Source organism: Leptosomus discolor, chromosome 1 (genome assembly GCF_034619465.1).
Source record: "Leptosomus discolor isolate bLepDis1 chromosome 1, bLepDis1.hap2, whole genome shotgun sequence".
Lineage (NCBI taxonomy): Eukaryota > Metazoa > Chordata > Aves > Leptosomiformes > Leptosomidae > Leptosomus > Leptosomus discolor.
Window position 1 is genome coordinate 101,489,621 of NC_141391.1, and position 11,911 is coordinate 101,501,531.

At 46.3% G+C, this 11,911-nt stretch overlaps 1 protein-coding gene across 2 annotated transcripts in view; it reads right to left on the reverse strand.

The window, feature by feature from the left end:
• Positions 1–2,522, reverse strand: part of DOP1B (DOP1 leucine zipper like protein B) — a 47,148-nt gene extending 44,626 nt beyond the window's left edge. For both annotated transcript variants that reach the window (XM_086482385.1, XM_086482377.1), the window contains exon 1: positions 2,385–2,522. In XM_086482385.1, the coding sequence (XP_086338511.1) occupies positions 2,385–2,522 (138 nt within the window). The remainder of the gene's footprint in view (positions 1–2,384) is intronic.
• Between the last annotated feature and the right edge of the window lie 9,389 nt (positions 2,523–11,911).

Below are 11,911 nucleotides of genomic sequence, written 5' to 3' on the forward strand. Positions count from 1 at the left end.
TGGCAATTCTGTACTTAAATAAGAGTTTCATATAGGTGTTAATCAGTTCAGTATGCTCATCTAGGTCAATATAAAACATCAAAGCCTACCTCTTGCCACAGGTAAGAAATCTCTCACTCTTATTATTTCTTGTTTTCCCTTTTGAGAGAAGCATTCTGAAGGCCTCTAGCTCTCCTTATTGACTCAACAGGAACCAGAATGAAACAGTGAAGGCAGAAATGCGTACCTCATGTCGCCAGAGGAATATCCATCTTCTCTCCTCTGAAGAGGAAAGAACATGGCTGCCCTTAAAAAAAACCTTAATTTGGCAAATGTCCCAATTTTCAAGAAGGGTAAGAAGGAAGACCTTTAATAATTACAGGCCTGTCAGTCTCACTTCAGCACCGGGTAAAATTATGGAGAAGGTTATTCTGGGAGTTATTGAAAAGCACTTGAGAGACAATGGAGTCATTTGCCATAGCTGGCACAGGTTCACAAGGGGAAAGTCCTCCTTAACCAACTTCATTTTCTTTTATGGCACAGTCATCCATCTAGCAGACCAAAGGAAGCCAGTAGATACTGGGTTTTTTGTTATTTAGCAAGCTGGGTGAACTATCCAGCACACAGCTAGATAAGTCCATAATACATTGGCTAAACAATTGGCAGACGGGTAGGGCCCAAAGGGTTATAGTAAATGGGGTTACATCAGGCTGGCAGCCAGTCACCTGTGGGGTTCCCCAGGGCTCAGTTTTAGGGCCAGTGCTCTTTAATGGTTTTATAAATGATCTGAACACAGGAATCGAGTGTACATTAAGTAAGCTTGCCAACAATACTAAACTAGGAGGAGCTGTGGACTCCCTCGAGGGTAGAGGCACCTTACAGACAGATCTGGATAGACTAGAGAGCTGGGCAATCACCGTCTTAAGTGATCACTTAGATCACTAATCATTTAGCAAGAGCAAGTGCCAGATCCTCCACCTGGGACATACATACAAACTGGGAGAAGAAAGGCTGGAAAGCAGCCCTTTGGAAACATATCTGGAGGCTTCAGTTCATGGCAAGTTGAGTATGAGTCAACAGTGTGCTCTGGCAGCCAAAAGGGCTGGATGAAGGAGGGGATTGTCCCACTCCACACTGCACTGGTGCAGCCCCACCTCGAGCACTGTGTGCAGTTTTGTGTACCTCAATATAAGGACATGAAACTATTAGCGTGTCCAGAGAAAGCCAACCAAGATGGTGAAAGGTCTCGAAGGCAAGGAGCGGCTGAGGTCACTTGGTTTGTTCAGCTTGAAGAAGAGAAGGCTGAGGGGTGACCTCATCTCAGAATGCAACTTCCTCAAGGGGGGGCAGTGGAGGGGGTGGTGCTGATCTCCTCTCTCTGGTGACCAGCGATAGGGCATGAGGAAATGGAATGAAGTTGCGTCAGGGGAAGTTCAGATTGGACATTAGGAAAAGGTTATTCACTGAGGGAGGGTGGTCGGTCACTGCAACAGGCTCCCAGGGAAGTGGTCGTGGCATCAAGCCTGTCAGAGTTCAACGAGCGTCTGGTAGATGCTCTTAGTCACATGGTTTAGTTTTAGGTAAACTTGAGAGGAGCAGGGAGTTGGACTTCTTGTGGGTCGCTTCCAACCCGAGATACTCTGTAATTCTATGGATTCTCCTCCCTTTTGAAAACTCTGTAGGATTAAGGCTTAGCAATGACAGCAAAGGCATGTGAGGCAGCTGTCGGGTAACAACAGACACTTTTATGAATTCTGCAGAAGCTGCCTCCTCCCACCCCTATTTCCTTAGTGACTGTAACTACTCTTGCCCCACATACATTCAGGAAGAGCTTTATGTTAAAAGAGACCAAATGGGACACAAACAACATACACCTTGTTTCTTGGGCAGGAGAAGAGGACACACTTCCCAGGTGTTTTCCCATAAAAGTCTTTTTATTTCTTCCTATATCCAGCCATATTTTCTATGGTCACACAAAAGACACTACCAGCAGCAAATCAATTATTTCCCCAAATACAAGGGAAAGGTATTGTCAAGTAAATAAGATCTTTAAATACAAACTTCACTCAAATATATACTAAAACTTTTGATGTCTTGTTCTATATAAAGACTTTTTTTTGCTGCTCTAGAGTAACCAGCATCCTGAGAGTTTCTCAATGCAAAAAACCTAAATTAACTTAGCTGTATAAAGGCAACAGGTAACATTGAAGGAAACCTCCCTTGGTTTTACCAGAGCTTCTCACATTTTTCGGAAAGATGCTGACTTAGCTGCTTCCATTACCCTTCTTTTATGAACTAATACTTTTCTTGAGTGAATTTTCAATTTTGCTAAGTATTTTAAGTTACAGAAAAATTAATAACAATACAAAGATAATAAAAAAAAAGTCACTCCTGTGACACTGTACCTTATTGAGTTTGCCAAGGGAAGATATAAGATCTGCCCATTCACTTGATGATTCAAAGTTTCTCAAAGCTTTCTCAATTGCTGAAGAATAATTTCTGTATCTGTAATCACCAAGTAATTCCTGCTCTTCTGGATCCATCTTTGGTTCTCATAGCAAGGTGAAATTTCCTGGTAAACTAAAACATGCACATAGTTACAAAAAGATAACCCACATTTAAATTCTGGCAAACCTTAGATACTGTAAGATAACAATAAATATGTAGAAGCACTGATGGATCTCAATAAACAGGTCATCTGATCAAGTTTCAACACAAAGTTAAAAATAATTTAAGAGGCATGACTCCAACTCCCCACTGCCTGTTTCAGAATTTTTATAGTCACATTTTCCTATTTATGAAACATGCTTTTTCCTTTCATGCACGTGGATCTCTCACACAACAACGAAGGAAAGGAAGCTAAAGTCTCATTATGAACAGTCAAAGTACTGACAAGGAGTTAGGGAGAAGTAAATAGTTTTCATAACTTATCACCTGTGTAGTGTTTTGAAAGGTTATCTGTAGCCGTGGAATGTGAAACATTTCCTATCAAAATTTAACTTTCCAGAGGAATCCCATTAAAGGGCCCCTCAGCCCACAGCAGAAGGAGCCCTCAGAACTCTGCAGCTCAACTTGTCAGCAGCAGATGCTGAAGTACAAGACTAAGGTGCTGTGCCAAAGCATCAAGGCATGCATCCAAATCTTCCTTTATTTCACCAAAAGGTATCCGTATATTTTTATGGAAGAAAAGACATTATTCAGAACTGATTTTCTCATGTTCTCCAAGACATTTAGATTAAAAAAGCAAAACACATCTGCTTTAGAACAATGGGAAAGAAGCACGGCTGGATTTTACATGCTGAAAAATTGTACCTTCACTCCTATGCTAGCTATGACACGAGCTCTCCTGTTAGCTAATATAAAAATATTCTTCTAGAGAGTTGCTTAGGCTCAGCAACACCAGGTTTTGGTCAGTCCACACTACATCACTGATACAGAATAGAAAGCACAATCCTATAACAAAACATTTTATAATGTTTTGAAAGAAGTCTGCTTTCATGTTCCTACTGTTAGGACAGAAAAATAAATCTAAATAGTCTTCTCTAGTCTTTCAAAGAAGCTCATCTCTCACAGAACTTAAAAAAAAATAATGGAACTGCTGTATATCAACCATTAACTTTAATAAACAACAATAACTACATCAAGATTTTGGTAGCAAACTCTGAAACAGAAAAATGCCAGATGCACCCACAAAAAGAGAGAGGATTTTAAAGGCAGGTTTAAGCCACTTTTGCACTCCCTGATAGTAGGACTCAGCCATTGCTGATAGAATCACTCTGTGATCCAACCTAGAGCCACCTTTATGGAGGAAAAAAAAAAAAAAAAAAAAAAGAATTCCCACACAATGTCATCAGGGCCACGTTTGGTTGGTTGGTTTTGTTTGTTTTGCTACAGTAAAGGTTTATTTTTCTGTTTTCAACAGGATGTATGCAGTGCTTCTCACAGCAGAGAGAATAAAAAAAAACCCACTGCCTTGCAGGGTATAACATTTATCTGGGATACAGCTATCCTTGCTCCAACATGGATTTAGAAAACATCAACCCTCCCATAAAACCTAACAAAGTGGAAAATTTGCAATATACTGTCAGAAAAAAATACGAGTAATCTGATAGAGGCATTGCCTCAAAAAAAGCAGGGCAAGAAATTTTCCCTCATCTGACTTAAATACCTTAATTATTGGACTATTGGATTGTGTTCATACTCCCTACAACAAAGCACAAGCTAGGAAGTATCCCAGCAGCTCTCTGCCAAGCCAAGAGTGCTGCCACTTTCATAAATAAGAGATTTGTGCGGATCATTTGGAATTGGGCACCCGTTTTGCTGACAGAACACATCAAATCTCTTCATTTGTAAATGCAATATACCTTCATGAATCCACTTAAAGAACCGGAATCAATCCAATTACCAAAAGCACTTAAAGATGTTCTAAATATTCTATGAAAATCATGTCTTAAAGCATTCTCATAGCATTAAAACCTGCTCTATTTAAGTAAAATCTAATTAGGTTCCAATGGTAAAATAGAACATACTATTCCAGAAAAAACCCCTAATAGAACTTCAGTTGGGGGAAAAATTGTCTTATTCAGTTCTTAAGACATTTTCTTTGGACTCTGCTCTGAAAAGACAGGTGAATAGTGCATTCCCATCCAGAAAAGCAAGGATGGACTTGATGATTTAGTGTGCATCGATGTTTATGTACCTACATCCTTAGATGTCAGCAAGGTTTGAAAAAAATCCAATAATCTAAATACAGACAATAAATTCTATTTGTGCTTACATACAAAGGCAGGAAGATTGAAAAAAAAAAAAAAAAAAAGAAAGAAAGAAAACAAATCACCAAAACAAAAGCCACTTGCCAGTGACCTTCAGGCACGTCTTAAGAACCTCAGGTCACGAACTCCCTTATCCAACGGAGACGTTAACAGCTACTCATCAGCTCTCTCTCAGGTTAACAGCTACTCATCAGCTCTCAGCACTGCCTTCAGACAGGTTAACGAGGCGGGCGCTTGGCCACCGGTCCCACGGGACGAGACGCTGCCTCCCCGGCCGGCGGGGCCTCCCCGAGCACCCCGTAGCCGGCTGCCCACGACTCCAGAGCCCGGCTGCAGCCCCGCAGGCCCGGGGCGGGGGGGGGGGGGGGGGGGGGGGGGGGGGGGGCGGCACGCAGCCCTGCGCCAGGACCGGCGGCGGCGGGGCCGGGGCCCCTCTCCGGGCCCACCCGGCGGGGACTTCCCAGAACACCCCGCTGGGCAGCGGGGCAGCCCCGCGGCGAGGCTCCGCCGCGGCTGCCCTCCGGCTCCACCTGCCAGGCAGGGACCGCCGAGGCCGCACCGGCTGCGGCAGCGGCGGTGACAGGGCGGGCTCCCCCGCTGGCGGCGATGCTTCCTCGGCCGGGCCACCGACATCCCCCGCCGCGTAACGGCCCCCCGGCGGGTCACCCCCAGGTGCCCACGCGTTACCCCCCCCGCCCCTTCCCAACCACACGCCCGCCCGCTGAGCGCGGCCGCGACAGCGCTCTCCGCCCCGCCACCCCCGTACCTGGGAAGGGCCCCGCGGACCGCCTGGGCGGCGGCGGCGGCAGCGACGTGTCCCAGCCGGCGCGGGGCGGGGGGCGGCACCCCGCAGTCTCTATGGCAACAGGAGGGAGAAAATACCCAACCAGAACCCCTCCCGCTCCACCAAGGGCCGCGCCGCAGTGGGCAGCTGGGGCGATACCACTGAATACAGCGCGGGGAGGGAGGAGCCCGTAGCCCGGTGCAGGAAGGCTCCGAGTGCCCCCGCCCAGCGGCGGCCGCTGTCGGCTTTATCGACTGCCAAGCCGCGAGGGAAGCTGCCGGTGTCGGTGTGCGCTACAGCCCGGAACGGGTCATCCGCGATCCCCCACGGGGAAATGGTACACCCCGGCGGCCGGGCCGGGCTGCCGAGCGCCCCCTGGCGGCGCAGAGCGGGCACGGGCGGCTCCGCGCTCCCCGCCCCGGAGCCCCGGGGCCGCTCCCCGCCGGCCGCCCGCTGCAGGGGAAGCGTCGGGGCGGTACCCTGCCGGCGGGCCGCGCCCGGGCCGCTCCCTGGGCTTGGTGCATCAGTCTCGGCTGGCCCGCGAACAAGGCGGCGGCTGCGCGGAGCTGCAACCTCGCGTGTCCCCGTTGCCCCCCCGCCGCCACTACCACGCTGGGGCGTCGCGCCGCCGGCCCCAGGTATGCGCGTCCCTGCGCGGAGCTGGGCAGCGAGGGCTGCTGCCTGCTCCCCCAGGCGAAGCTTCGGCGTCTCCACTGCAGTGAAGGCACCTTTAGCCGTTTTGCTCCCATTCCAGCTGGTTTTAGGCCTGAAGCACTTTTGACAAATTTTGCTTTCATGCGGATTCAGTTGTCTCATTCAAGTGCAATACAAGAAGCCCTCTGTTCTTTGCAAAAAGCCTGAAAGAAAGTTAATGTGCTGGGCTTTTAGTACTCTTACAGCAAAAAGAGAAACTAGCAAAATACCCATGGAAAGTAAAATACTCGATCGTGCCAGGCAAGAATTTATGTACTGTGGAAACATACCACCTTCCCCTTCCCTCTTCTCCTCCCCTCCCCACTCCTCTCCTCTCCTCCCCTCCTCTCCCCTCCCCTTTCCTCGTTGCTGAAAAAAATCAAGGAAAATCCACCTGTTCAGGTATTCAAGATAAGAAAATAGAAACTGTTAAGATTTTGATGCATACTGATTCAGCAATGACCTCGAGTTTTACATTAATACACTCTTATTTTCTGGAGACCACTCACCTTTCCTCTTCCTCGCTAGATTTGAGTAATATAATTTGGTACGCTGTTCTTCTGGCAAATAAAAGCTACGGTTACTGGCAGCTAATGGGGCTGGTTTACACATGTGCTGGAAGGACAGAAGCAGGATAGGAAGGCTTGCACGTGTGCTGTCACTTCGCAATCGTGTACATCTCCAACAGCTGGACCAGGTACCAACAGGCACTGCCGGCCTGGCTTCGGCACGCGTTACCTCGCTGTAAAATCTGAGCAGTTGCTCACCAGCCTTCGCACAGCCCACGTGGCTCTTGCAGGTTCCATCCATGTGGGCAGGCAGCATCTGCCCGCAATGCTGAGGTCAGTGTGGACGCCTGAAAGGCCAGGTAACCTCAGAGAAATGTGTAACAGGTGTGGGAAATTTGTGTCACAAAATGTTAAAAATGTTTCGCAATGATTTGCAGCTTTATTAGAGATCTGTCACCATTTTAAAAGACAAACGTTCAGAAATGGGGTGGTATTAGAGTATGCAGTCAATCAGGTTCTAAATTCAGATGGGGCCCCCTCCCAACACTGACCTGACCACTTGAATATAACATTTTTCCTTAGGTGTACACGGCAGTAGGTATATTCAGCACCATGGGCATCCACATAGCTTATCTTTCTAAACTGCAATGCCATCAATTTAAGTTTCAATTTCTAAATTTTAGGGTTTTACAACTTCCAAAGGCAGCGTGGCGCAGTTCTGGGAAATGAAGGTCAGCGCTTCTGAATAAGTGCCCAACAAGAGCACAGAACTCATGCTTTTGATGATGTCCTTAACGCATGACATTTGTGTCCTAAAACACAGCACGTTACTTAGGGTATCTTTAAATTAAGTCTCTAAGGGTTTGCTATCTTTTTAGAAGTTCTTTTTCTTGCAAATTTGTGTTCTTTGCCCAGTTGTGTTCTTTGCCCAGTTGTATGTGGATGCCCAACTGTATTCATTCCAATTTCCACCTACCTTTTGAACTGATTTCCCATTTCTACCACGAGACAGAAGTCTTCCCGAATTTCAAAGAACCAGGCAGTCAGGTGGAGGAGAGAGATCCTCCTGGGCTCCCGTTGTGTCAGGTCAGCTGCTGGCAGGCACCAGAGCATCTCCTGTTCAGCCTGCTGGGAAGCTTTGACCAGAACATGCATCAAACCCAACCAACCTCCAGACCAATCCACTTTGCTCTGCTGCTTACAAATCTGCTGGTTGGGAAATCATTTAAAAAATAACTCTGAAGGCTGTTTTCTGTATCAGAGGTTATGCTAATTCAAACACTAACTACTCAGGACTTTTTTCAGGGGAGGCCATAAATCAGTTTATGCGCACCATGGCAGCACTGACCATGCTAAATCCTGGCCCTTGGTATCGGACTGAGTAACAGATTTACTGATGTAATCACCTCTGGAGACAGCCAGGCTGCATTTCAGCTGAATGAACATTCACATTAAGTTTCATGTGATGTGGACATATATCTGGTTGGTTCATACTGGAAAAGTCTACTCCAATCGTATATCACTCGTCAGATTATTTTGTTTAGAAATATCCCTTGCAATTTAAAATGTGAAATTTATACCATGAAATAATACTGCGTTTATATCATTTACTGAGGGAAGTTTAAAAAGTTGCTTCTTTCAGTATTTCACCTCCACAGCAGAGTCCAAACCAATACAGTCACAAATAAAACACCACCGGAGCCACTACTGCCGTATGTCCTCTAAACATTGCATAACTCCAATCACATAAAACAGACAATGCCCATCAGATCAGGGCGTCTGAGTATGTGGGTACTCACTTGAAGAGAGACAGGGTAGGATTTTAAGAGTGCTGAGTTACCACAGCTCTAGATCAGTGAGCAGGGTCCAAAGACGAGACAACACTCCAAACTGGGAAATGTGACGTTGGGTATTGTTCATTCAGGTGTAAGCGCTATGAATAGCTAGCTGAGGAGACGTACAGATGATAAAAACTGGCGGTCTCCAAGACCAGAACTTCGTCCAGCTGACACTTTCCTTTGTTGCCAGCTCCAAAACGAAGTCTTTGCAGAATAAAACCTGAAAAATCTCCATTGTAAAACATCATTATCGTCTCTTCTCTTTTTTTCATTATTTGAGATTAAAAAGCTAAAAACATTCCGATACTAACATAAGACTGGAGTTTTAGGTCTTTCAAGTAATACTGGGTGGCATATATCATCTAAATTTTCTTGACACATTTTTAGGCTGAGAGAAACGCCACAGCATTCAAAGTCAGGACACTGCCTACATGTTGGGTTACGCTACTGTTAGAGATAGGTTCAATTAAAACTACCTATGGACACAAATGAATTCTCAAGAGTTCTTGTCACCTTCATTATTTATATAGGAAAACACTTAAATGGAAAATTTAAGGCAACATGTTAAGCTAGGTATATTCTCTTCATCTTTTTAGCTAAACTGACCTCAAACTGTAGGCATGTTCTATGGCGCAGTTTTGAAAACCAAATGCACTGCGCTGGAACCGTAAGGGACACAAACGCCTGGCCCACGCTCAGTTACCAGCGTTGTGGGGGACACAGATAGAAATCACCTGGTCGCAATCCCCTTTAGACTCCAGAAGGTTTAGAGCAGACCAGTCTCCTTACAGCTTGCCCCCATGCCTTCCGACCGCTGGATTTCCAAAGCAAAGCTCTGCCGAAGGGCTGGCCTACTACAGCCTTTGAAGATGACGGCTGCATTGTTAACCAGTGCTCGGGGATGTCCGTAGCTTCTCCTTCAGAAAGTCCCAGAGGCTCTGCATTCTGGTTATGTCCAGCTGATGCTTCCACTCCCAAAGTTTTGCCACTGCTGCCCAATTGTGCCCTGCACGAGCTACGGCATCCCCAAGAAACTGCCTCCACTGAGCTCTCACAATTGTGAATCCAATTCCTTTATTGTCCCATGTCACCACAGCTACTGCATTGCCAGGCATTTTCTTTGGCTAATAAATTCCGAAGTAAAAATGGTAGTGACATGCTGTAAAAAGAAAAACAGTAAATCACGCATAAAAGTTCTATAGAGTAGAACAGTCATTATTATTTCATCCCTTTCCTAGCCCTTAAACTTTACACAATAACCACTCAGCAAGCATGCCAGAACCTGAAAGCAACAAAATACTTCAGACACAACGGACATGGGAGAGAAGCAGAGAGGCAGCTAAAAAAAAGAAAAAAAAAAAAAAAAAAAGACATTTTGGTTGAACAATGCAAGCCCTGTCCACGGATCCCGGGTGCCACACACGCTGTACAGCCTGTCCTCCGATTCTGCTCTCAGCAAACAGCCCTCCCTGTCAGGCTGCCTCACAGGCTCCCAGCTCTCTTCCCAGGACACAGTGCTTCTGCCAGTGTCACCGAGGGACGTGCTTCTCCTGCATAAGCTCCTTCCTGACTCTGACCGATCCTGTGAGCAGCCAATATTTTCTGCCTCTTGTTTCCACATCCCACAGCCAAGGTTGAACCCATTCACACAGCTGATTCTCCTTCCTCCAGTACTGCACCACAGCTGCAAAGATTGTGAAAAGATCTGCCCTGTGGTCTTCTTTCTAGTCATACCAGAGAAACTGTCTGTATTACAATCAATTTCACCACAAGAAATGACGTTTCTGAAGGTGACTACTTAGCCATCATCTTCCACTTTGCTTCCTTACCCTGAAACAGGCTAAGTAGGTTCGACAAAGATCAAGCACCATGAAAGGGCTTAATGTATGAATTTGAAATACTTCTTCTGCACAACTTTTAAACCTACAAACTGGCTTGAATGTGAAAAAAACCCCAAACAACCCCAGATCCAGAGTCAGACTTAAGGGGCTTTCTAGAGCGTACGGGATACTTAGAAACTAATTTGGGGTGTGTTTGGGGTGTTCATACACGGCACCCAGAAGGGTACACAACTTTTGGAACTTAATGACCCAAGCAGCATTTCAAGTATGAAGAACTAGGTATGACTCTCCACCATTGGATTACATCTCTTGAAGCTGTGCACAAATTATTACCAAATCAGAACAGCCACGTTTTATTTTGCTGAGATACCATTAACGCAATGAGAAGAGCGCAGACAAACCGCAGTTCTTTCAGTTGCACATCAGAAGGACAGTCAAGTTACTGTATTAACCGGGTGGCTTTCGGAGCTATCGTACTGTAGGCAGTCTGTCGGTAGTACTTCAGATGCATTAAAAACTTCAGACAGGGATTTTGTGACTGATCTGTTGCCCTTAAACTAAAGGTCTCTGAGATTTTTTTTCTTCACAGAAAACAGATTACCATGAGAACTTTTGGGGCAGCGCTTACCCTTCTCTTCAATGAGCTCTGGGGCATGACTCATCTTGGCAATACTTCCATCTTCGTAAAAGCAGTATGCTTAAAACTACTACTGCATGCTTAAAACACCAACTAATAATCACCCCTTTGTTCTGTGCTGGTAAGTGATTACCAAACCCACCCATGTTATTTATGGCTAAAGTCTTTTGATGCAAGGCTTCCCTGAACACAAACGGTACCAGGGGAAGGCAATGTAAAACCCCGCCAGCTCAGCCACTTTGGCACTGTCTGGCTGACTCCTGATTAAGAATTAACATGTAATGACAGGTTTATAGGCAATTGTTTCCAGCTCCTTCAGCTTCTCACAGCAAGAGGGCAGCAGCCTCCCCCTACCAAAAGCAGCGCCAGGCACACCTTGCCCTGCAGGGAAGATGGGGCTTGGCCGCGGAGCAGCATCCCCCCCCCCCCCCCCCCCCCCCCCCCGCACTGGCGGCAGGACAAGGCGGAGAAAGGTGGTTATAGCCTGGGGGGGGTGACCAAACCCCACGTCACTCCAGCCCCCTGCAGCCTGGGACTGTCCCAGCCTGCCTCTGCTGCCACATGGCTCCGCCTCTACAGCTTGAAAAGCCGTGGCAACCTTTCAAGATTAAGCAGTTGAAGTGAAATAACCAACACTTCCAATGAGAACACAAATTTGGTCACGTCACTGCTTCCTCTACTTGTAATTTTGCTTAGATGACCTGTTTTGGTTACCATGCTAATTATTTCGGTCCTATCCTGTAATAGCACTGTAACATTTACAGTTCAGTTTCTCTACTACACGGAGAGCACTTAACCCAGGTTTTTAAACAAGGAAACTTGTGGCTGTGCAATAAATGGACTGGAAGTCTTGAGGAA